This window comes from Mus pahari, chromosome 10 (assembly GCF_900095145.1).
Source record: "Mus pahari chromosome 10, PAHARI_EIJ_v1.1, whole genome shotgun sequence".
Classification (NCBI taxonomy): domain Eukaryota; kingdom Metazoa; phylum Chordata; class Mammalia; order Rodentia; family Muridae; genus Mus; species Mus pahari.
Genome location: NC_034599.1, coordinates 20,540,277 through 20,565,796, shown reverse-complemented (window position 1 = coordinate 20,565,796; position 25,520 = coordinate 20,540,277). Strand labels below are relative to the sequence as shown.

General features: G+C 36.8%; 1 protein-coding gene across 4 annotated transcripts in view; it reads right to left on the bottom strand.

Moving 5' to 3' along the window:
- Positions 1 to 6,150: 6,150 nt before the first annotated feature.
- Positions 6,151 to 25,520, bottom strand: part of Septin7 (septin 7) — a 62,757-nt gene continuing 43,387 nt past the window's right edge. For 3 of the 4 annotated variants that reach the window (XM_021206178.2, XM_029542785.1, XM_029542784.1), the window contains 8 exons: positions 21,708 to 21,825; positions 18,758 to 18,850; positions 17,506 to 17,602; positions 15,931 to 15,982; positions 13,841 to 13,966; positions 11,095 to 11,230; positions 8,445 to 8,584; positions 6,155 to 7,203 (listed from right to left, as the gene is read on the bottom strand). In XM_021206178.2, the coding sequence (XP_021061837.1) occupies positions 7,164 to 7,203; positions 8,445 to 8,584; positions 11,095 to 11,230; positions 13,841 to 13,966; positions 15,931 to 15,982; positions 17,506 to 17,602; positions 18,758 to 18,850; positions 21,708 to 21,825 (802 nt within the window). In that variant the 3' untranslated portion in view covers positions 6,155 to 7,163. Of the gene's footprint in view, positions 7,204 to 8,444; positions 8,585 to 11,094; positions 11,231 to 13,840; positions 13,967 to 15,930; positions 15,983 to 17,505; positions 17,603 to 18,757; positions 18,851 to 21,707; positions 21,826 to 25,520 lie in introns of all 4 variants that reach the window. The other variant, XM_021206179.1, reaches the window with a different exon arrangement.

Sequence of the window (25,520 nt, the reverse complement as noted above, 5' to 3'; positions counted from 1 at the left end):
ACCTCTGGTACAGGCTGTAGGCTCCTTCCTGGCTTGTTTTGTGAAAATGTGAAGCTGGAGGAAAACTGACTGCCAAACTGGCCTTAGGACCTGATCAAGATGTTTGAGGGCCCCCCAACCCCCCAAACACACACATGAGTTATACACTATTTTTTCTTTCTGTGTCTAGCTTCTTTCACTTTTGGCACCAATTTCAAGATTCATCCATGTTTTAACCTGCACAGACCCCAGTCTTTATAAAAGTCTGAGTATATGTTCCTGACCTGTTGAGTCTTTGAAAGCACTTGTGCTACATCATTCCAGAAGACATTCCAAGCAATCCTATGGAGATGCTCATGTGGCAAAGAATGAGTACTCCTGACATCAGCTTGACAGCAACATGTGGTCCTACAGCTTCATTTAAGCCCTTTGCAGACCAGAGCCTCAGTGGACAACCTCACCACAGTCCCCAGCCAGAAGTAGCTAGCTCTTCCATTGGCCGGCCTTGCACGCACACTGGGAAGGCAGGTGCTGCTGCTAACAGTTCAGTTGCTAGGGTTGAAGGTCATCTATCATTGCTGACACTGAGTACACATGATACTAGTAGGCTCTGTTTAAAGGGTTGAATGGCTATGCCAGCATTCTCATGGGTTCTGAGAACATTTACGGATGTGGCATCTGGCATGTAGAAGGCACTTCACTCTTGTTGCTGTATTACTGACTCTCCCTCCCCTCACATTTTAAAAGCTCTTTCCCTTACTAAATAGGCATTTTTTTCCAGTATTATCTAAAATGTTCACATTGGTGGGATGGGTCTGATATGTTGATTTGATTTTGATTTAGGGGACATGGCTTCTGTGTGTAGTCCTGGCTGTCCTGGAACTCAGAGATCCACCTGCCTCTAGCCTCCTAAGTGCTGGGATTAAAGGTATGTGTCATCACCACTGCCCAGTGGGTCTGACAATTCTTATAATACAGTTGGAAAAAAGACCATGTCTGTGCAGGACATGAACTGGACAATCAGGCCCAACTTGCCAGAACACAGATCAGAGAGAATTTCCAGTTGTCTTCATGCCATGTTCCAGGAACCTAACCATGTGGGATGATTTGCAGCACTAATGATGTAAGGGGTTCAAATTCCTACCCAGCAAATACAAAATAAACAAACTCATTTTGATGCGGAGTGAAATCTCTTCCTGAGGCTGATGAGTCATATAAGCTGACATTCCCTCCAAAAGCCACACTTACGTTAAGAGTCTACAGACTGATCAAATTCCTGATTGTAGAGAGTTGAAATGTTAGAGACAAAGGCTATCTTTAATATCCTTAATGACCATTATCACTCCCCTCCCCCGGGCCTAATATCCTTTAACTAGTTGGTAAAACCTTGGAATATGTTCTTAGCAGACCAAAAGCTAAAATGTCAGTGAAATCTGCAAAAACTGCCTGTCTGGTATCCTAACCAATATATTTGTCATATGCATTACTTAAAAAAACAAAACAAAACACAAAAACTCCCACCTATTACTTATGCATGGGCGTGTATGCACATGTCACGGCATACATGTGGAAGTCAGAGGACAACCTTTAGGGCATCAGTTCGCCTTCTGCCTTGTTGAAGCAGGTGTGTTCTGCAGCTAGCCTGCCTTCTTTACCAGTTCGCCTACGAGCATCTCTCATCTCTGCCTTCTACCTCTCTATAGAAGTGCTGGAATGACAGACACATACCACTACAGACAGCTCTTTTCATGGACTCTAGTACTCAAATTCACAAGTCGACAAGTTTGCATAGCTAATGCACTACTCACCACGGCATCTCCATAGCTCCTGCACTAATGTATAACAATCTGTTCTATGGCTCTAAGTTCATGCAACCACTTCCAGGGTGGGACATGTCAGTCAGGGGAACTCATATCCATTTAACATGTCTCACAATACTCTTGGAACAAGAGCTCAAGTTGACAGCACTGGTCTCCCAGCACAGGGTTCCCCGATGGTCCTGGGAGTGACAAGAACATACCAGTTTCCTTCTGTAGCACATCTGCAGGCACGCAGAGCTGAAGCACCCTGTACTACCATCCTAGCTTTGTGACATAAAAGAACTTTTCCAACTTTGCATCTGGCTAAGTACTTATCCATGTACAGGGCCTGGAATACATAGCATTTTAGGCACGTCTGCCAATTCCCTAACCAAGGTAGGGCCTCCGCTGGAGGCTGTTCCTTCTCGGCTTCTCAGCTGCAAGTTACCCTTTAGAACACTCTTATGGCACCAGCCTTGGCTCCTTGTTTCTTCTCCTTACTAGCTTCCCAGTGTTTTGCCTTCCATCTGATAAAATAGGAATATCTGTAAGACGCTCTTGGTATAAAGGGGGAAATCGTGAAAGAATGCTTTTGGATGAGAAAGAACTTTGGATAATGGTTTGTCCTCCAAGTAAAGATTGTTGCAAAGCAGAAGTATAAATGAGTAAGAACTGAGGTGTGTGGCAAGGCGGCTTGTGAAACATGTCACTTAACTGAACATATATGATTAAGCTCATCCCAATTACAGCTTATCACAACTGTTGTAGGCCAAAATATAACATGCTAGTTTCACACTGAAACCTGATTCTCCATTATAAGAAGTCTACAGTTTCAAAAACTAGTCATAAGAACAATTTTATTTTAGCCCTTCACAAAATGAGCTATTTGAACTGGTTAATTTTTATCCAAATGCCTCTATTACCAAGATATATACATATTGTGCTAATTTATAGCTTTGTCATTGGGCTTAAGTCTCCCCTCAGAAGCCACCTGTAAGAATGGTAACCCCTGCACTGGAGAGCTTTGCAGTGACCACAGAACTCGTTTGACAGACAACTAAATGAGAACAGAGAAAGGGTGGAATGAATGGTACTGTAAGGGAATTTTAAAAATAACTAAAAATTTAGAATCGGTTAGTCTTTCAGGAGCTCACAGGAGATGATGAATCGAATGAACGAAAGCTAAGACCTGGTGATCGCACTTATTGAGAAATGACACAGGAGACTCCAGTCAGCCTTGAAAAAAAGGGCACCTTCAGGTATTTCTTAGCAGCTTTGGGAGTGAATTGTGGACTCGCACTTCCCACCTGAAGGAGTGACACTCTCAAGCAAGGGCATAGCCATGGAGAATAGAGAGATGTCACTCTTTACTCTCAACTGAGATCCCCAAGTAATGAAGCTCAAAACCGTCCTAACAACATTCCTTCTCTCACTCATAGGTCAACACTTACATTTTATACTTCAGAGCTTGAAAAAACTGTCCTAAAGGTAATTGCAATTAGTTTTGATATAATTTGTATTATTCCCCTCCCCCCTCTTTGTGTGTGTGTGTGTGTGTGTGTGTGTGATGTTATATAGGTCAAGATCCAAAACTACCTTGGGCTGTATTTAGGCCCCTTCACACCACTTACCATCTATCTCTGTATCAGAATTTTGACCAATAAAATCTTTAGAATGTATTCTTAGCAGACCACCAACACAAAAACTATGAATGTCCTAGACAGATTTGAAAACTGCCAGAGATGGCTAGTAAACCATTTAGTCATTACTTACACGGAACAAGACTTCCCGACTCCCATTCTTAACACCTTTCATCTCTGGAATCGTTACTTTATGTCTACATAATGGCCTACTGCCAAAAGAGTTCATTCACTCATTAAAAGCTCTGTCGTGGGCTGGATTACTAGTGCTTGCTATTGTTCTTAGGGGGCCAACTTCAGTTCTGAGCACCCACCATGAGGTGGCTCACAACTGCCAGTGGTCCCTAAATGCAAACTTCTGGTCTCCAAGAGTACCCAAATACATGGACCATACACACAGATGACATACACACAGACAGACACATATACATAAAGCAAAACAAAATGTTAAAAAGATACTGAAGGCCTAAGTCTATGCAAAGAAGCAGGTCTAGATACTTACAGCAGCAGCAGACACTGCAAATGAACCATCTCCTGGAACTGAGGCGACAGTACATTTTAGGATTACTGGTGTCACTCCAGGTGAGATTTGAAGCCAACGAGCACGAGTGACATCAGTTTGTGCTAATAACTACAGACAACTAAGCCTGACAGGTAAGATCAAGTGATATCATGAAACCCATGCCCACAGGTCCTGAATCAAGCAAGAGTATTCATTCAGCCTTGTCAGGAACTACCTATTAGGTGAGTACAAACCTCCCAAACTATTTTTAGTTCTGCAAGCAATTCTGGTATCTAGCAAAGATTAAACACAGTACATATAAACTGGACTTATTTTCCAGAACAGTTCATAATTGGGTGAATAAAGTGCAGGCACTTCCAGTTAATTAGAGCAAGGCTTTTATTAATTTATTAGAGCGCCAATCTGAGTACCAAACATGTTTTCACTTCAAAACAACCTAGACCATTGGCTCCCACGAAGCATACTGAATGGTAAATTTACATTTCACTTACTTCAATGTTCACAATAAATTGGTAGCACATTTTAGAGTTTTATATATGCATACTGAGAGCTGCAACTGTATAACCCAAAACATTTTACAAAGAAAGCAGATCAGGGTTAGAACTGGGGTCCTAGGCAACTTTTTACACCAGGAGTGCTCCTGTAGCATAAATAGCAACCGTGAATTTTTCCTTTCTCCAACCTGACTTCCACTTCTAGATCATAGTGCACAGGTGAGAAGGTGACACACAGCCAATGTGCACAAGAGGCAGCCCTACCCCTCTTCAGCTTTCATGATCGCATTCTGAGCTATACAGAGAAGTTACATGGCAATCTAAAACTGTGAAACTAGAAACAATTAGTCCTATCTCCACTAGGTGGCAGTAGAATTCTATTAACAGGTGTTTAGGCATTTCAATATAATTGGATTAGCACCGGCCTGGGTCAACCCTACTTGTTTGACAGCATAAAAGAAAATCAGACATACACAAGTAACAGCAAAACAGCTGTCCTTGTGCTTAAAACTCAAGAGTTAATGATCAAAATACTTAATACAATTCCAGACCCATTTATAAGACTCAGGTAAAAGCCTGGGCATGGATGGATGGGGTGCTTTTGTAAGGGTGATAAAATGAAGAGGTCTTATCCATACCGTCGTAACACACAGGTATATGACAACCATATACAGAAGCAACAGTTCTTGGTTAGACAGCAAGCCTAAACATTTCTTCATTTCCCATTCTTCCAACTTAAGTTCTTAAACAAATCAGCCCTTTTTGTACAGGGCTTTTGTTAAATCCCTCAACAGCAATAGGGAAAGGAAAAAACAACAAACAACAACCAAAAAAAAAACAAAACAAAACAAAACAAAAACCATCTCAACAAAAATCCTTGTCAGTTATTCCACTTTAGCACACATACTACATTTTATAAATGTACTCACTTATTTTGGACACAACGTCTTACTATATCGCCCAGGCCAGCCTCACACTTACCAAAATCATATTGCCTCTGCTTCCTCAAAGCTGGGAATACAGCATTCACTACCACCAGCATCACTAAATTTTATCTTCAAAAAGCTACATATAGCATGTTATGTTTTCCAAAAGTAGATGGTATTTTAGTATTAAAAAATACATAAGGGAATTTTAAGTTAACAATGGCCATCTCAAGGATAAATGTTTATTGTGTTTTCCTAAATAATGAAATGACTTGTAAATTCTACTTTTAAAATAGCCACCTTTGGGTGATTTTTTTTAAAATAATGATTCTGTAATATGAATAGTATTTCTAACTAATGTTTTAAAATTCAGGACTGAGTATTTCTGAAAAGCAGAAAGCATCTCTCAAGCATCTGACTTAAGTCTTTAAGTTCTCAATTAAAAACTACAAGTTAGAATCAATTTACTTCTGCTTTGGTCATTAATTTAAAAATCTAAGCTCAGTCAAGTATTTTGACTTTATTTAAAACAAGAAAAAAAATCAGCACTACACTCTTAAACCATAAGATGCAATCATTTCAGAAAGTTTTCAGGGTACATAAAATCCAAATAAATAGGAAAATATTCCTCAAAGTAACTTATTAATGAGCACTAACTTACGAGCTGAGGGTGCTGGCGTTCAGAGAACTGGCTCACACACATACTTACCAAGACGGATGTGCAGCAGACCCCTCAGCGAGAATTCAAGTTCCTTCCCAACTACAGAATATACAAGAGACTGCACTCCGTTACATCACAACATTGTTTATTATGTGAATTTTTTTTACAATACAAACAAAAAATACAGTATGCAATATATAGATACAGCTAAATGCAGAATGGTGACTTTTTTCTCTTCAAGAGGCCATGATTCCCATTTCTTGTAAAACAAGACTGAGTATAGGNAGAAACAGGCTGGTCGTTAGCTTCACAATTTGCCTAGAAATGATCTACAAATGCATTTTTTCCTCCTGCTACTTACCATAAAGTGTAGAAAGGGAGTTAAAGGAAAGTTTCCTCGTTGGTTCCTACCATATGAAAGACGCTATATTCTATTTTAGCAGGGCCAATATATGGAAAATACTAAATTAAACGTTATTACAAAAATGAAGCAGTAATGAGATTCTGGCTAAAGGGGCACTAAATGAGAATAATATATTTATATATTTAAAGAATCCAAAACAAACAAACAAAAAAGGCTGTTATAAAAAGCTCTAGGTGCACTGTAAGCATATATGTTTTTTCCATGTGTACTTTTAAACAATGGAAGTGTCAAAAAATAGGGTCCACTGTGTTAGACTAAATACATTATTGTATAGGCTGCANCGAATGGAACCTCTGTATTATAATTATCATAGAGAAGCATAGTTTGCATCATATTATGGCAATTTATCCTCAATGAAAACCTTCCAGAGTCCTTTTATTTTAGAATATTCTGTAAACAATCAAACCACCAGAACATGATTGTACAACAGTAAAATGTTTTCTTGCATTAAACTGAAGACATCTTTTTAATTTAAAAAAAAAAAGAAAAAAATGTAGAAAGGTACTTAGAGCTGTTATTTTCTAAGTACACAATATCCTAGACAATTCAAGGCATCTTAATCTCCTTCGAGAACAACAACAAAAAAATAATTTTTGTCATGCTGTTAAATCCATCATTATGGATAAAATTGGTGCAAATTGGTCAAACGGATCCAACAAACACTGATGTCCAAGCTGGCATATTGGCAACTAATACATAACTGGTGGTCAATAGAGTTTAAAAGATCTTGCCTTTCTTCTTGTTCTTTTCCAAGGTTCTAAGGGATAAGAAAACAAGGAGGTGAAGCACACTGTATTAGACAGCAAACAGCAGCAGCAGCTGACCCATACAGACTACGCTGTCACTTTAAGCAATGTATTTTCACTGAAAAGAAAAAAACTTGATATTTAGAAATAAACAGCGAACCCAATATTTATCTATAAAAGTGTTTTTTTAGACAATCAAGTAGCTGAAAAAAATTCTAAAACAAGCAGTAAAAAGCACAGTAAGGATCTATTTTATTCATTTTAATTTACAAGAAACTTTTTCTCTAAAATTAAAATTGTAGAAATGTAAGATTACTCTGGTGTCCTTTCTGTGGCCAGCTGCATTCTTAGATCTATCTGCACTGACAAATGTGCTTTCTTCTTTGAGCAGACAATTCATAGGAAGGTGCTGGAGAAATGGCTAAGCTAAGTGCCTCGCTAAGAGAACATAGTAGTGACTCCTCAAAAGGATATCACATTTCAATATTAAATGACACTAATTATCAAAAGAAGAAAACCGATGTACAAATGAAAAGATTAAGAGGAAGAAATAATTAGATACATATATATACACACACACACACACACACACACAAAGTAGAGCTCCTACCTAGCGTGTGCAAGGCCTCAGGCTCAATCCCAGCACCCCAAACCATCATTATATCCAACACTTGAGGTAGGGAGGTGAGAAGTCAATTCTGATAAGCTAACTGTAGACGCTGTTATGATGCTACTGAAGCATAATTTTAAAAATGAAGCACAGAAAACCATCTGAGCTGAAGGAAACACTACTACAGTGCACCAAGTGAACCTAAAACCATCTGCCATGAAATCAGCTGGCTGAGGGATTGTGATGATTACGAGAATGCCCCTGTAGGCGCTCACATTCTTACTTGACTACTTGGCACACAGTTGGTGTAACGATTTGGGAAGGATTAGGTGATGTGGCCTTGTTAAAAAGAGAGTATATCACTGGGAGCAGACTTTGTGGTTGAGGGCCCACGCCATTCACAGTTAGTTCCCTCCATCTCTGGCTCGGGATCATGACGTGAGCCCTCCCTACTGCTCTAGTGCCGCAGGTGTGCTGCCATCCACGCTCCTGCCATGAACATAAGCCCTAGATAAACTCTTTCTTTTAAATAGAAAACCAAGAACGAGATGTATAACAATATGGGGTTTTAATTTTTTAAAAAATAAATAAATAAAAAGTTCTTTAAAATATCTACTTCTTAGATATCTTGATATTAGTTACCTTGAAGAGTTCTGTTGCTCTAAAATACGTTGTTGAGCTTCCCAGTTTGCCTTTTCTTCTTCAAACTGACGACGTTTTTCCTCTAATTCTTTATGCTGTGCTTCTAAATTCTTTTTCATTTGCTCATGGCGCCGCTGGAGCTAAATCAGAATCATAAAACATGTAGGTAGATATTCTTGTGCCAAAAATGTGTGCCTGTGTCCCAATGTCAGAGTGCCACCTAGAAGCACTGCTGAGATTCCTCCTACTGTGGAATCTGCCACCCCAAAAGTCAATGACTTTAAAGAATTATCTTAGAAAACATAAAATAACCATTTTTTTAACAAATGCAACATATTTATATTTTTGTATATTTTATAATAGACAATTGTATATTTTATACTAGACAACTGTTATTTCATTGTTATAGGTTCACATATATGATGGAGGTTGAACAGAAAAAGTATTATTCCTTCTTTACAAAGAAACAGCTGTGGACTACAAACCAGAGGGTGACAGTATAAAAAACTCATTCCAAAATTTCCTAATTCCAGGTTCAGAAATCTAAGGCAGCAGCTAGAGCAAGTAGTGAAAGATCTATTTCCAAATGGATCCTGGTAGTGGATGTCTCCCAGTACCACCAGGTGGCAGCATGGACTCAACTATTCACACACCTGACATTTCCTAGTTCTACTGTAAATTCTAATCCCTGTCAAGGAGTGGTTCCCCAATATTACTCTTCATACAAATTTTACCTGGGATGCTTGCTAAAAATACTGAATCCTAAACTTTAATCTAGATCCAGTGGATTAGAACTTTCAGGTGTTATATGTAGAGATCTGGATTTCAACAGGTAGGTCTCAGTGATTCTAAGGCTGTTGGTCCTTCCAAGGCTGAGAACTAATGTTGTAAAGAACTGCTGACTCATAGCCAGGGAACTACAGAACCCAAACGCATACATCTAATGGATCATCAGAAAAACCATTGCAGCACTAGCCAGCAGTCTGTCTCTTAAGGAAACAACCAACATTTAAAATACTTTGGGTTTAAGTTTTAATATAATTTTGCATATAATTTGTTTTGTATACCCTCAAAAGCAATTTTTTATTTATTCCTTTTTCAAAGATTTCATCTAATTCCTGTAAAAGAAATTTGTTCAAAGGTGAGTCAAATCTTGAGATGAAACCTTTATGACAGCAATTAACTTATGGAAAATGGAGCACAAAAGAATGCAAATTTTGTACCAAAGAGTTGGTATAAAAGAATAAAAAGCAATCACATACACACAATTCAGAACAGTAATTTACTCTGGGAAGCAGAGATGGCATATAAAGGAGAGGGCACACAGAACTGAAATGAATTCACAGTTATATTTTTTTCAAGCTGTGAAGTAGCCTTAAAGTTTATTCTTCACAAATAAGTAACATTTAAAATTTACAAGTATATAATTTCCATAGGTCACAATCAGTTGTTTCCAAGAAATCTTTGGGTCACATGTATTAGGAAGCTGAAATTTTTTTAAGTATTAAAAGAGCAACAGGCCTGAAAGACAGATGCTCAGCTCTAAAGGTGGCTGCCCACCAGGCTGCTCACCTGAGTTTACTCCCCAGGACCCACCTGGTAGAATTGAAAAGTGGCTCCCACAGGTTGTCTTCTAACCTCCATGTCATACCATTATATATGTTTACCCCGACACAAAACATAATTAGCTAAATCTTATAAAAATATGTAAGTTATGTTTAAAATAGAAGTTCTGAGTTATCTAGGGCAACAGCTACAACCAAAACATGTACAAATTGGTGTTATGCTGTCTTATGCATCTGTAATACTGACTAGTATATTTCATCCTTCCTCACATCTGTGCACGTGAAGATGAGCAGTAATACCTAGTCTTTTTTTTTGTTTTGTTTTGTTTTTGTTTTTCGAGACAGGGTTTCTCTGTATAGCCCTGGCTATCCTGGAACTCACTCTGTAGACCAGGCTGGCCTCAAACTCAGAAATCCGCCTGCCTCTGCCTCCCGAGTGCTAGGATTAAAGGTGTGCGCCACCACGCCCAGCGGTAATACCTATTCTTATACATCCATAGTGTGGACTAGATGACAGAACATCAGAAAATTTGTATTGCCCATGACATACTATGCTGCTAAGTATTAGCAGTTACATACCAAGTATTTCCAGCAGAATGATTCAAGAACAAATTTTATTAAGCAAGGCTAAATAGGTGTCTAAAATTTATTTGCATATATTAAAATATTTTACATATGTAAGTAGAAAGCTTTACAAACTTTATCTCACAGATGTTGGTAAGGATAGTGGAGTAGGGTTCTATGAAGTAGGAGGAAAGGACAAAAACAGACAAGTTGGCATTTGGGGAAAGGGAACTTAGCCCAGATTTATTCACAAGTCCCTCAGGAGGGAGGGTACTGTTACTGGCAGTTTAGGAAATGGGTTATATTTTTTATTTTTCATTATATCTAGAAATTTATTGTGAGTAGACTATTTTATATTCTGTCTTCCCACTTAGTATGCTGCTTAGAAGCCCTTAAATATATTAAAATACTTACTTTTATGCTTCTATTTTATAAAATAAAATGTATACAGATATAATTTAAACTTTAATGAACGTATTATTTAAAAGGAATACTGACAGACTGCTAATTAAACTGATTACCTCTGCTTCAGAGTCCTTCAGTTTTTGAACTTTTTCTTTGACCTTCATCTCAAACACCTGTTCCATCTCCATCTCCATCTTCTTCATTTTGGCTACATGTTCCCTTCTTTCTTCTTCCATCTGTGCCAGAGGGCTCCTACCACCAACATTTAGGAATAATCATTAAAGTCTGTAAGTCAAAACTGCAATACTAAATTGTCAGTGAGCTGATGGGAACAATGAGATGCTACAGATGCCATTATCATTTGGATGCATACAAATATTTACATCATTTTAGACACAAATTTCAAGTCTTCAAATCTCAAATGATTACTATGAAGTAAAGCCTAAGAATAAAACTGTTGGAAATTGTTTTGGCTAGTTTTTTATGCAACTTGACACAAGCTAAAGGCAGCTGAGAGGAGGAGACCTGAATTGAGAAAAGTCCCCATGAAGGTTAGACTGTAGGTAAGCCTGACGGTCATTTTTTTAGTGGTTGATGGGGGGAGCCCAGCCCACTGTGGGTAGTCCCACCCTGGACTGTTGGTTCTGTTTTATACAAGATGGCATATTGAGAAAACCATAAGGAGTAAGCCAGTAAGCAGCACTCCTCCCTGGCCTAAGAATCAACTCTTGCCCTAAGGTTGCTGCCTTGTTTTGAGTGCCTGCCCTGATTTCCTCAGTAATGAACTGTATTATGATAGTAATAAATCTTTCCCTCCCCAAGTTGCTTTTGGTCATGGTGTTTTATCATAGCAACAGAAACCAGAACTAAGACAATGCTATATTTGAAATAAATGTACAAAGAAAACCAAAAAGGAACAGTCCCAAAATACATCCTTAGAAAACTACAGAAAGTCACATGATTCATTTTCCTTAAAGAAAAAAATTCATTGGGAGAAAAAAATAACATAGCTAATAAAGTCAGTATGTAGAGAACATTCTTAGTTTTACTAAAATTTCAATAATTATAATCTCTAAGATGACTATTGATGTCACAACTACATTTATTATAATCTATTTATGCAACTCAACTGAAATGCTGATGGTAACTACCATCTAATACCTAAAACACCAGTTAGGTTATGCAGACTACTTTTATGTTCTTTTTAACTTTAATGCTAATGAAAATCCATTCACTTAAATATTTTAGTGTCTTAAATTTACAGCTAAGATCAAAGGACTTCCAGAGACTACCCCATCCGGGAATCCATCCCATCATCAGCCACCAAACCCAGATACTAATGCACATGCCAGCAAGATTCTGCTGAAGGGACCCTGATATAGTGACCTCTTGTGAGGCTATGCCAGTGCCGGGCAAACACAGAAGTGGATGCTCACAGTCAGCTACTGGATGGAACACAGGGCCCCCAATGGAGGAGCTAGAGAAAGTACCCAAGGAGTTGTAGGGGGCTGCAACCCTGTAGGTGGAACAACAATATGAACTAACCAGTACCCCCTGAGTTTGTGTCTCTAGCTGCACATGTAGCAGAAGATGGCCGGCCTAATCGGCCATCATTGGGAAGAGAGGCCCCTTGGTCTTGTAAACTTTATATGACCCAGCACAGGGGAAGGCCAGGGCCAAGTAGTGGGAGTGGGTGGGTAGGGGAGCAGGGGNGGGGGGGGGGTATAGGGAACTTTCGGGATAGCATTTGAAATGTAAATAAAGAAAATAATAAATAAATTAATTAATTAAAAAAGAAATAAACATAAAGAACAGATTAAAAAATATATTTTAGTGTCTTAAGTTTTAAACATTTTCAGTAAGTTAAACATAAAGTGTTTTTGAAATGCTAGAATAGACATTAAAGAATTAAATAAAAAATTAGTTCAGTCTATGGACATTGAAGTTCACAGAGATCTTTCTGAGATGGGGAAATAAAATACAATGTAATAAAGGGAGAGAGGAAGAATATCCCTACAGGAGAGAGAAATCAGGGCACGGTAGGGAGTGCAGGAACAAAGTATGAAGAAAGATAACTAACACTGAACGAGGCGTGGAAAAGCCATACAGAAATGTACTACTGTAGATGTATTCTAAAATACACACATATCAAAGGTTGTTAAATGAAGTATTGCCCTATAATTGAGGGCAATACTCCAAGTAGACACCACATGTTACCAAATAACCACCCCAGGATTACCTCCTTTTGAGTTGTTAACAAATGGGACCCCATGAAAGTCCCCTAAGCATACAAATTACAGGATATTGCCACCGTTATTTACCCTCCAGATCTGATAGTAAGATCCTATTGCTGAAGACATTACAATCTTGAATCAAAGAACACAGAAAAATCTAGCTGTTACTCAACTGGAAGTTTAATCTACACTAGGATGATGTGCACACCACCAGGAGAAAAGTCATCAATCAGATCCAATTATGACCCCCAGGCTACAATAATAAAAACTCCAGCACACAACAAAATGCACCCCCAGGTGTCCTTACCAGCCGAGCCATCTTGCCAGACCAAGAAATTGTTTATAACTTTCTCTTCAAAACTAGATTTATCTGTTTAGTTGTGTGCTGTATGAATTATAAAAATGATTTGGCAAATGACAAGAACATATATAGTTCTTAAAAAAGAGAACAATAATCTCCCCAACAATTAATGGTAAGGCATAAAAAAAAACTACCAAGACAAATTTTAACACCATAATTTTCTGCTCTTATAGAGAATCATCGCCCAAATATTCTAATAAATAACAAGAACTTCAAGAAAGGAAATGAAATATTTAGTTTTTTTCCTGGAGAAAATTATATACGTACTTTGTAAGCTGCCCTTTGTTCTTGTTGTTATCCACTCCACTGTAAGTCACTGCTGCTAGTTTTCTGCTTCTGTAGTTCTCATAGTGTACGTTATTGGTAACATCTTTCAAGTCCTGCATATGTGTTCTGTCATAAACAGCAAGAGTTTGCTTATGTTAAAGGCTATGATACAACTAAAAATTTCACCAAGACAAAATTTCAGATTTAAAATATTAAGAAAAATGGCATTCACATGTCTTTATTGGCAGATAAAGACAAATGAAAATTTAGATTCCAGATGAGCTTTCAAGGGCCATCAATCACTCAAAGAATAAACTTTTTGCAAAAGAAATAGTTTTAAAAGGGAAAAGTAGATTGCTATTGAAGCTCGTATCTAACAGAAACTGCTTTCCTCGATGCAATTCTTACCATGGTAATATTGAGCTTCACCAGGTTAGTTTATAAATGAATCCTTAAAATAACAGATCAAAATGTTTACCAATGAGGGAATCTTAATTTGAAATAACTCCCTGTTTAGCAAAGCTGTCCAGTGAATGGATGTTTTGGGTAACCTTTCTATTGCATATGAGTATCAAGGTACAAGGAATAAAGTATACAATTTATAGGATATGATGACATGATTATTTAATGATTAGAGATAATAAGGACTGAGTAATATCCTCCCTTTTCTCATTCCCCACTATACTTTTAGCTTCGAGTATATACCATCTTTACCATTTTATCACAACTTCAACAAAAATAAAGATGCAGTGTTTTGTGTTTTGTCCTTCCTCACATTCAAATCCCATTTATTAGAAGTACCTCATCTCACATCGTGAATCCAAGGTAACTTAATTATCCAGTTCATCTTCTACCTGACATTCCCATGCAGTTCTCAAAGTTTATTTGTCTTAGTACTAAGTTTCATGTTTCCTGTCTACCAATACATTTATTTTCCTCTACATTAGTCAGGCTGGGCAGGGCCCAGTTCCTCCTAGAATACCTGGCAAGTAAAATGGAACAGCTCACACTAACTTGTTAAATCTTTTGGAACTGGTGGTATGTCAGGACTGATACCAAATTACATATTTAGCTATATTGTGAGCTCTTCTATATATCTTCTAACATATCTTCTAAAATAAAGATATATTTATTTTATACTCCTGCCTCTTGCTACAGATAAATACTAGACAGTGTTAGATACATACAAAGTTCAAGGCCTGGCTGGGTTGCATGAAACATTAACTAATACTTCACTAAAATTAAAAATGAATGAAAAACATATTTTCTTAATTTAAATCTAAGTTAATCACTATATCCTTTAAAAACTAGTAAAACATATTTATGAATAAATTAAGATGTTATTAAACTCCTGTATCAGTGTCATTTAGCATGGTGGTTATCTGTCACTAAAATACTGTTGTTCTGTGATTGTCAAGCATGATTCCCAACTTTAGCCTGTAAGATGTCAAGTACTTATGAGAGACTTGTAGAAACAGGCATTAGGTAACTGGCATTGACATCTCCTTCCTTCAAATATTTATTAAACAACCAGTAGCTACATGAAACATTCATCCTTCTTATGGCAAATATACTAGAAATTTTATTTGTATGTTATATGGCTGGGTGTTTGGTCCACATGTATGTCTGTGTACCACTTGTGTGCCTGTTACTATGGCAGCCAGAGTTTATCAGATTCCCTAGAGTTAGAGTTGTGAGCTACTATGTGGTGCAAGAGATTAGACCCAGGTCCTTCAGAAGGACAGCCAGTGATGTTAACTGGTGAGCCATCTCTTCATTCTAATAGAAGAATTTATATTTTCATATGTGCATGAAGTATCTTGCTGATGCTTATTAAATCCTCCTGCAAGCATGGACAAGTTCCTCTGCAATACCAGTGAGTCCTACTTACCAGTTTTGAGCCTATGCACATAGCTAATAACTAAAATCTTGGATAAACAACGTAAATTACTGTCACACATTATTTACGAGTCAAAAGGAGCAAAGATACCACACGCAGTACCCCCACCTACAGAAGGCAGTCAGCCTTCTGAACTTAACTTTCCTTGGGGGCTAAACCCTGTACTGCTTTCATTGCTGTTCCTACTTACCTTATCAACATATTTCTTAGAATTGTAAAATCACAATGTTCACCATTTTCAACTGTAGAAAAAAAAAGTAAAAGAAAACAGACCACACATGTTAATGGAATATGGAAATAAAACCAAGGAAAGAATATGTAAGTCACTGATTAAAGTTTAATACTAGCATAGATCTATACAATGGAATTAACAAGGAACAATAGACAAAGATACCCTAATATTACTACTGGAGCATTATAAAAACATCACTTTGCTATTCTTAAATTTTTCTTTGTGAATGTGCATGTGTGTCAGGTTAATGAAAGCTTAACATCAACTGTTTCCTCCTAATTTCCACTCTCAATTGTATTTACACAGGCAGCGTCTTTTGATAGATCTGCAGCTTAGTAAATGGGTTACCTAGCTTCCTTGGTGGAGCCTGTGTCTGCCCCCAGAGCACTATGACTACAGGTAGGCGCCGAGGCTGTAAGCTCTTTCATTAGAACTGCAGTCCTCATGTTTTCAAGGCAAGCATTTGTACCCACTAAGGTATCCATCCCCTTAGCCCTTCTTCCTGTAGCTTAATTCTCAGTGACAGGAATGTAATGAGTGAACTCTCTGGAAATAAACACTGATAATTTAAAAGAAAGATCCACTTTCTCCTTCTTAGTATAATATATTTATTACATGATTCATTAAAAAAAAAAAACCTTAGTATTGTGGCTGAGGGAGAATATTAAAAACAAACAAACCTCCTTGAGACAACCAAATGAAAAGTCTAGTCAAGAGCTTTAAGATTCTTTATTATTTTTTTTTTAAAGTATCATAACAGGAACACTAAATGAGGATATAGCAAGGGAATGGGAAAGAATAATTATTACATAAATAAAGTAATTGTTTCAGAGTATACTTCTAAGGGACATGAAACTTGTAAAGCCTTAATTCAGTAATTGCAGATCACCTGAGAGCAAAGTTGACAGTACTTGGGCAAAATCATAAATAAGGACAGTAACTTGGTGTGATTTTATAAAAATTACACACCTATTTAAAACATCAGCGCATAATAGAGCACAAGAGAAGACTGAATATTAGAGTAAACTAATATAATACAAAATTATGAAAATGCTTCTGGTGCTAATAGGATTTCTGAGGTTTGATGTTATCACTAAGAGTTTACTGGCATTGAAAACTAACACATACTGAAAACAAGTGACCTTTTCTTAAGGAAAGAAAAGGCACTAGTCATATGATTGCAACTGACTCTCTCCAAATTGCTCCATTTCCAAAGATTGATTAGGTCCTAGGAAATGCTTTCAAGCCAGACAGAGAAACTGGCATGAAGGCTGTGCAGGCCCAGGAGAGTGGGACAATGACAAATGACTGTGAATTATTACAACTTGAAGAATTCACACATACTTCCCTGACTTATTAGGTCATGCATCTGAGAAAATGAATTCTACTTAACAGAAAAAGAAAATGAAGGAAAAACTATCATTGAAAAGCTACAGTGTATTATACAGTGTATTCTATATTACTTACTACAGTACACATTTTTACCGCCTTTATGAGACCTTACATTAAGTTACGCACTGAAAAGAACCTTACCTTCAGCCACACCCCACGGATACTGCCTTCCTCTGACTCTTTTGCCATTAACTTCAATGATAGTATTANTACCTACCACAGCAAGAGGTAAACGGTCCTATAAAATAAAGTGATATTGTAAAGACATCTCTACAGTACTCATAATTCAATAATAATTTATAATATTCAACATATTAACAAAAAATTTCTACATTCACTCTTAGCAGCCAAGCAATAATTATCCAGAAAATTGTTACTCAAACAGTATTACCAAAGCATGTGATAAATAATTGCATTTTAGGTGAAATTTTAAGAATAATTTACTATGTATTGGTCAAATTAGTTGTCAAAAATTACTCTTAAACCATCCTATATTTGACGCAGAATAAAAAAAATACACTGATATTAAGAAAGAAAAAAAAGACCACAAATCTATCTCATTATTCGTAGCAATATGAGGTACAGGAAATGTCTGCTTTCTAAACTAGTCAGAATCTCACACCCACTTGTTAAATCTGTTTTCATTCATTTTAATACAGAGTATAACTTCCCAATAGTTTTTATCTCCCAGAATTATCGAAGAGGCTATTTTGCAAAACCTTCAAAATTCTTCATTGGTCAGACATAAATATTCTATCAATTATACAGTAATTATATCATGTATGCATATAAGACCAGTATTCACTAAACCATTTTGGCTCCAAGTACTCAAAAACAAGTATAAATTTAAACACACAAAATTAAAAAACCTGATGTAGTGGTCCCACCATCTGGGAAATAGAGGCAGGTGATCAATCTCTGAGTTTCAAGGCCATCCTGGTCTACAAAGCTAATTCTAGGATGCCCAGGCTAGACAGAAGAACCCTGTCTTGGGAGGGAAAACAACAAAACAAAACAAACACCACAAAATTAAAATGATGTAGAGTTTTTCTTGACTTTTATAAAAAGACGCAAGTTTTATCAGACTCTTAAGGATGATTAATTAAAAATTATTTCCCTTCCTACTCATACTTGTTTCTTAAAGAGAAAAAAATTATATAAATATGAAAGTAATTAACTGAAAAACATACAGGATGGAATTCATCCACCTACTCTGTGCAATGCTCTATTCTATGTGTTGCTAATCAAAGGTAACTATAAAGTTGATAAGATTCAAGCATATCCATACTTGTGTTTGTAAGCCAGCAATTTTTTTTTTTAAGATATTTGATCTTTCATATCAAAGCACAACTGGAAGGCTCAAACATTTTAATGTGCAGAAAAATGAACGTACCTTTATCTTCTTAACCAGCTTATCCTCTTCTTCATCATCCGTTTCTGGAAATTCATATATTTTAATTTTATGTTCTTGGATTTCTTTCATTATCTAAATCAGAAGGAGGGAAATGGCACCACACATAATTATGACATTAGCAGTATTCCTACTAAATCTTTCTTGGATTTTTTTTTTTTTTTTATATGAGACCTCTGGTACTTTCTTGTTTGTATTTAAATACAAAAACCTATTACAGGGGAACAAGGAAAAGTAAAGGTGCCTACCATGCAAAGTAGAAAGAGAAAAAGCAGAAAGAGAACCAATTCTACAAGATTCTTCTTCAACCTCCACAAGTATGACATGGCATGCACCTTCCTGCCTTCCTCAACCCATATACACACAGACAAAGAGTGAAATGAAATTTGAAATATTTTAAATTCAATTATTTCAGAAGTGTGAATCATATGGGTGTTGTCCCGAAATGAATTCAAAATAATGACAGAATATTTTACAATTACAATAGTATTTATTCAGCTGATTTCTACTATACAATGGCTTTTGGTCATTTATTTAAAGTGAAGATTATTTCTCTTCATATAACTTAACTCTGAAAGCTGAAACAACAGATCTTAAAGTCACCCAAAAATTGTGGCAAGGGCAAGTAAAAAACACAACAGTTGCAGGAGAAAGGTTTAATATGTTAACAGAAAAATCCATTACATGGACAAGTTGCATAAACCTAAAAGCAAGTAAGCAAGGAGAAAACACACAGAAGAAATAAAGAACCTCAAAACTTAGTAATATCAGAATTACCTGGTTCAAATCAAATTGTCTTATCCAAGAGGATTTCAAAGTCAAGGGAATACAGACAAGCAAATAACTGCCACCTACCATACAATGTGAACTCCTACCTCGACCTTCCCTGGCTGCACATTATACTGCTATTCTCACAGCAAGAGTCTCCAACAGCAATAAAGAGGCTATAAACAAAATGAGTTCTATGACTACTATACTCAACAGAAATGAACAGAAGCAAGCTCGGCATGGTGGTACATGCCTGTAATACCAGTACGTGGGAGGCTCAAACAAGAGGACTGAGAGTTCCTTGCTAGCCTACGCTGTGGGCAAGAGCCTATCTCAAAAAAGAACAAGTTAAATTATCAATGCCCATCAATAGGACCATATCTTCATCACTGGGCATATATATCTAAAACAAAATAATGTCTGGGTGAGGTGGCACATGCCATTAATCTCAGCACTTAGAAGGTAAGTGGATCTCTGATTTGGGGCCATCCTGCTCTAAACAGTGGGTTCCAGGCAAACGAGACCTACATAGTGAGACCTTGTCCCAAAGGATAAACAGTGAAAGTAAGTGATGCCTGGCATGATAGATCATGCTTTTAATCCCAGCACTCAGGAGGCCAAGGCAGGCAAATCTCCGAAAGCTTGAGGGCAGTCTGGTCTACAGAGTAAGCTCCATAAATTCTGGTCTATAAAGTCAAGACTACACAGAGACCCTGCCTTTAATAACACAACAGATAAAATAGCTACTAGCTTTAACAGCAGTGGTTTATGGTCAGAAGTTGTACGGTAAACTTATGTAAGTCAGCATTTTCAAAATAAATGCTAAGACCCCAACTTCCTCTACAGAACTAATTGGTAGGAATAATGTCCAACAATGACTTTGAAAGCCCTCCGGATAATTCTATGGGTAAGAAACATAGCTCTAAACATACAGAAAAGAAATCGGAGACTAGAAGAACACAGAGGTAAAGTATATGCACTAAAGGACTTGGGTTCAGTGTTCAGTTTTAGAAAGAGAGAAGGGAGACAACCAGTAGGCTTGTGACCATCTGAAAGTAGAACTCATTACTAATCCATCCTTTCACCTCTAACTTGTCACAAATAAATTCATATAGAGATATAGACTATTCAAGGTAAAAACTTAAGAGTAGAGACAGGAAGAATGCCATGATGCTGCATTCAGTCTAGTTTAGAGATGCTTGTCTCAAATAACAACAATGGAGAAATAGGAAAAACAGAAAAGAGGAAGAGAAGAGGTAAAGAGAGAAATGAGGAAAAAGAAGGAGATGAACAGGAAGTGAAGAGGGAGGAGGGAAAATGGTGGAAGAAGCTAAAGGAAGACAGAAACACACCTGTGGTGAGACGATTAGTAGTAAAATCTAAGATGTCAAAATTTGTAAAAATGCAATACCACTTCAAAGCAAACTTTAACAGGTTTTTCTTACTGTAACAAGTTTTCTATGTATTCTAAAATCCATTTTAAAGTGCTATTGTGTTACATAGAAGCCTAAAAAGATAATGATAACAAAACTCTAGTCTATTTTTAATATAATACAAAATTGCTGTTGTTTTTTAAAATATTGTCCTAAAATTTAAAAAATGATTATTAGAATAGACAGACTTTCAGAAACTTACCTTAGATTTCATAAATCACAATAAAATATAATAGTGAGAAAAATGTATCATTAAGAGTATTACTGAGGGCTGGTGAGATGACTCAGTGGGTAAGAGCACCTGACTGCTCTTCCAAAGGTGCAGAGTTCAAATCCCAGCAACCACATGGTGGCTCAAACCATCCTTAATGAGATCTGACTCCCTCTTCTGGAGTGTCTGAAAACAGCTACAGTGTACTTACATATAATAAATAAATAAAGTATTAAAAAAAAAAAAGAGGATTACTGAAATAACAGGATATGAGTTTTGGGGAGGAAGCTAAAATGTGTGTGTGTGTGTGTGTGTGTGTGTGTGTGTGTGTGTGCGCGCGCGCGCGCGCGTCTAAATATGTGTATCCCATTAAGTAACACAAACAAAATAAGATACAAGAGAAAATAGAAAAAGTATAAGCTTGTAAGAATAAGCAAAAGGTAAATGGACTATATTGTATTAAAATGCTAATTAATTACAAGAACAGTTANGAAACACATGTTAACTAATTCTTTCTTACCTGCTTTTTAAACTGTTGGCATTCCTCTGGTGTAAGTGTGTCTGCTTTGACAATTAATGGGATGATATTCACTTTTTCATGCAAACGTTTCATAAACTCAATATCCAATGGTTTGAGTCTGAAATATATAGTATTTAATATGACTGAATCCATCTATTTGAACAAAAAGATTCTTCACATCTTCGACAATTAATTTAATACAATAAGCTACTCTACTTATCAGAAACACTCTGACGATGTATTGGGTCAGCCAACAGGCAGAACAGGACTTTAAGAAGCAATCGAGTGGTTAAGGAAGCTTTTTGCCTTTTGCCTTTGAAATACCCTGGTCATTGGGGTTTGGCCCTAAAGAGGAATTGGAAAAACCAGAAAGGCTCCTAATAGTATTTCCTAGAATCAGCTTTATATTTATTAAGGTTTACAAGGTGGATGAGGTTTTTTAACTGCTGAGCATCTCTCCAGCCCTGTAAGGCAGATCTTTAACTTGTGGTCATCTACATTCTGCCTGACTAAAATCACCACAATCATTTACAGCCAACAATTCCCCAAAGTATACCCATTCAAAACTTCTCTCAGAGGTTCAAGACACTGTCTAACTCAGTGGTTATATTCTTGGAATATGCCATGTTCCTCAGAATCAATAGCTCACCCTGAATCTCCATTTTTCCCTCCTCTTCTGTTTTCTACCTCAGTGCATGATAGGTACACACACTGTACCTAAACACTTATCCCCAAACACCTAAGACTGCTCATCCTTTTATCCTTCATGTCCTGAGATTATCAAGGCCTGCATGAAAGACACACAGGCACTAACGCAGATACAGGTACCCTACCCATTGTCTACACTTAAGTACAGAACACCAAGAACTCCACAGTGGAAAAGCCTTTCTGGTTTCCTAGCACGCTACCCACACAACTGCGACCTCAATCTGACAGAATCATTCATTATTTGACTGACAGTCTTACTAAAAGTCATATTCTTTAGCTGCTGTGACTCACTAACATTGTGAAGACAAATATTCTCTCCTTTATCTGCTTGCAATGTGCCAGGATGTTTTTACCTTCTCATAATTCTTTAAAGTGCTATACTTTAAAAGTGTCATTGGCTACTGCCATCCCTGCCTGGAACACTAGTTTCATACTCCACCTAATTTGCTTCCCTAGTACTTACTTATTCATTCTTTTAGACATGGCTGACAGTCCAATTCCTTTGGAAATCCTTTTCTAGATGAAGGGCCTCAGCACTCTATGTGCTGTGTTAGGAAACATTTGCTCTGTATCTGTTTTTCCATTCTAAGACAAAAAATTCCTTTAGTTGAGTGCTTTTATCTCATTCATCTGTGTTAGCACCCAGCAAAGGGGCTAAAGGTTCCCAAATATTTGTTGACAAAAGAAGTAAAATGCTATCCTTTTCTCAAGTCTTTTAGAAACTATAGTGAAGACTGAGTCTGTACACTTAAAATGTTCCAGGGACTATAATTAATGTTCCAAGTAATAAGTCAAGATAATGGAAATGTGACCCCAAAGGATATTCCTTAACTGTATAAGAATAATGAAAAAAATGGAAGAAAGGCTGATTCACTGTTATAATCAGTGATAAAGGCAAAATTCACAGTATAAAACATCATCATAAAAATTTCAGGTTTTAAACTTACAGAAGGATTTTATATTTAAAAGCAAAATATAAGTTCTGCTTTAGTTCTATTACTTAAATACTATGCATTTAGCATAAGTATCACAACTTTTAAAAAGGAAGACGATATAATAGCTATGGTAGGGACTTGGGGAAGTCAATGTCAAGCATAAACTAAGAAAGGGCTCTAGCAGTTGTAGGCGTATGTGCTGGTATGTGTAGCACTGGGGAAATGGAGAAAAGTGGGAGCTCAAAGCACATTCCAGGATAGACTGGTTTAAACAGTTGAAATATGATAAAATCAGGACCAAAGAACATTGAAATCAATTTAAAAATTAAATTGTACGGAAAAGGGTAAAAACCTCTATAAAACTCATCCATACTTTTAAATTAGTATAAAAATAGCAGAAAAAAAAACATTAATTCAACATGGTAATCATATGGTGGCTAAAATTTTTCCTATATCCATTTAGTTTTCTATGATTAAATTAATAAGAATTCAAAGTGTGTGGGGGGTTAAGACGGGGACTTAAAGGCCCAGGCTAAACTTGAACTTACTATATAGCCAACCCTGAAGGTGAGATTACATGCATGCACCAAAATGATCAGTTGAACAAATTATTTTTTAAACAATAGAAAGACCTTTATAAGACAAATCCACATTAAGGGAAAAGGTTATTTTACTTCAAAGTCTATAACAAGTTTCAAACCAAACTACAAACATTAATTACATATATTTCTAAATAAAACTCATTGAGTGATCTTTGTTTAAAGTGGCAATCAATATTAAAAGGATAAAACAGCATTTTAATATCTGAAAGTAAGCTTTTAGTAGCAGTTACTGAACAATGAACAAGACAAATGAAACAAAAAAAAAAAATGAAATTTAAATTGCCTAACATCCAGTAATGACACAAGTAGGTGATTAAAGAAGGAACTGATACTTTATTGTACAGAACTGAGGGGCTCACAGAAGATCCGTGTTTCGATTTGCCAGATTTTATGTAATTTCAGCCCACAGAAAGCAGGCCATTTGTAATTTGATACCAAATTCACTGTCATATTCTTTAACTTAATCTATAAGTATCGCAAATCAATAGGAAAGTTTGCTATATCTCTAAAAACTATTGAACTGGTCAACTGTTTAGGAATAGACACAGGAAATAAAAATTTTCCCTTGTGAAAATCAAGAAATGGATTAAAGCCATATATATCATTTGAATTATAATTTCATTTCTTTAAAAAAAAAAAAACACCAAAGAACTCTTATTTCCCATGTAATTTTAAGAGATAAAAAATACCCTCAAAGGAAAATAAGAAGGTAATTGTATGAAAATCGTAACACTTGGAAAGGGTCCAAAGACTTGTTATAAACACACTGCTCTCTACTAACTGTAGACTTGTTCTAAACTCACTGCTCTCTACTAACTGTAGATGATCTTAGTAGGCTACCCTCTAGGGAATTGTGCTAGTAAGTCACTAGTACCGGACAGTGTGGCATATACTTTTGATCCTAGTACTCAGAAGGCAGAGGGAGGTGGAGCTCTAGGAGTGTGAGGCCAACCTGGTCTAAAGAGCAAGTTCCAGGACAGCCAGGGCTACACAGGGGGAAAAAACAAACAAAAACCCAGGAAGATTTAAGAAGCATAAATTCAAGAGCTACCTACACGCTCACCTACATGCTCGTGTAGTGACGTGACGGTTTGGGCTTTGGTTTGGTTTCTAAGTAGACAGGGGTGAAGAAAGGCTGTCCTGAGGACTGCATGCAGAGCTTCCAACTGAGCTACACCCTAGTCCGTGGCTTTGTTTTGCTTTATCTATTTTTAGTGGTTTTTTTCTTGTGATAGGATCTTGCTAGCAAAAGACACAGCCTAGGCTAGTCTTGAATTTGCAACCTTTTGGCTCCAACTTTCTGAGTACTGAGATTACAGGTACGTGGCATCAGAGCCTGCTGCTATGTCACATTTCTAAAACAAAACAAACAAAAATGATTCCTGTAAGTAGATATGCTGGCTTAGGGATATAAACAAACTTCTGAAAATAAGGCATAATATTAAGCATCAAAGAAACTTTTCCAGTCTTCCCACAAACAGTGGTCACATAACCACGGTCCTGTTCTACCAGACCGAGAACAAGCCTCACAGTAATCAAAGGAAGAGAAGCCAAAAGCAGAAGAGGGA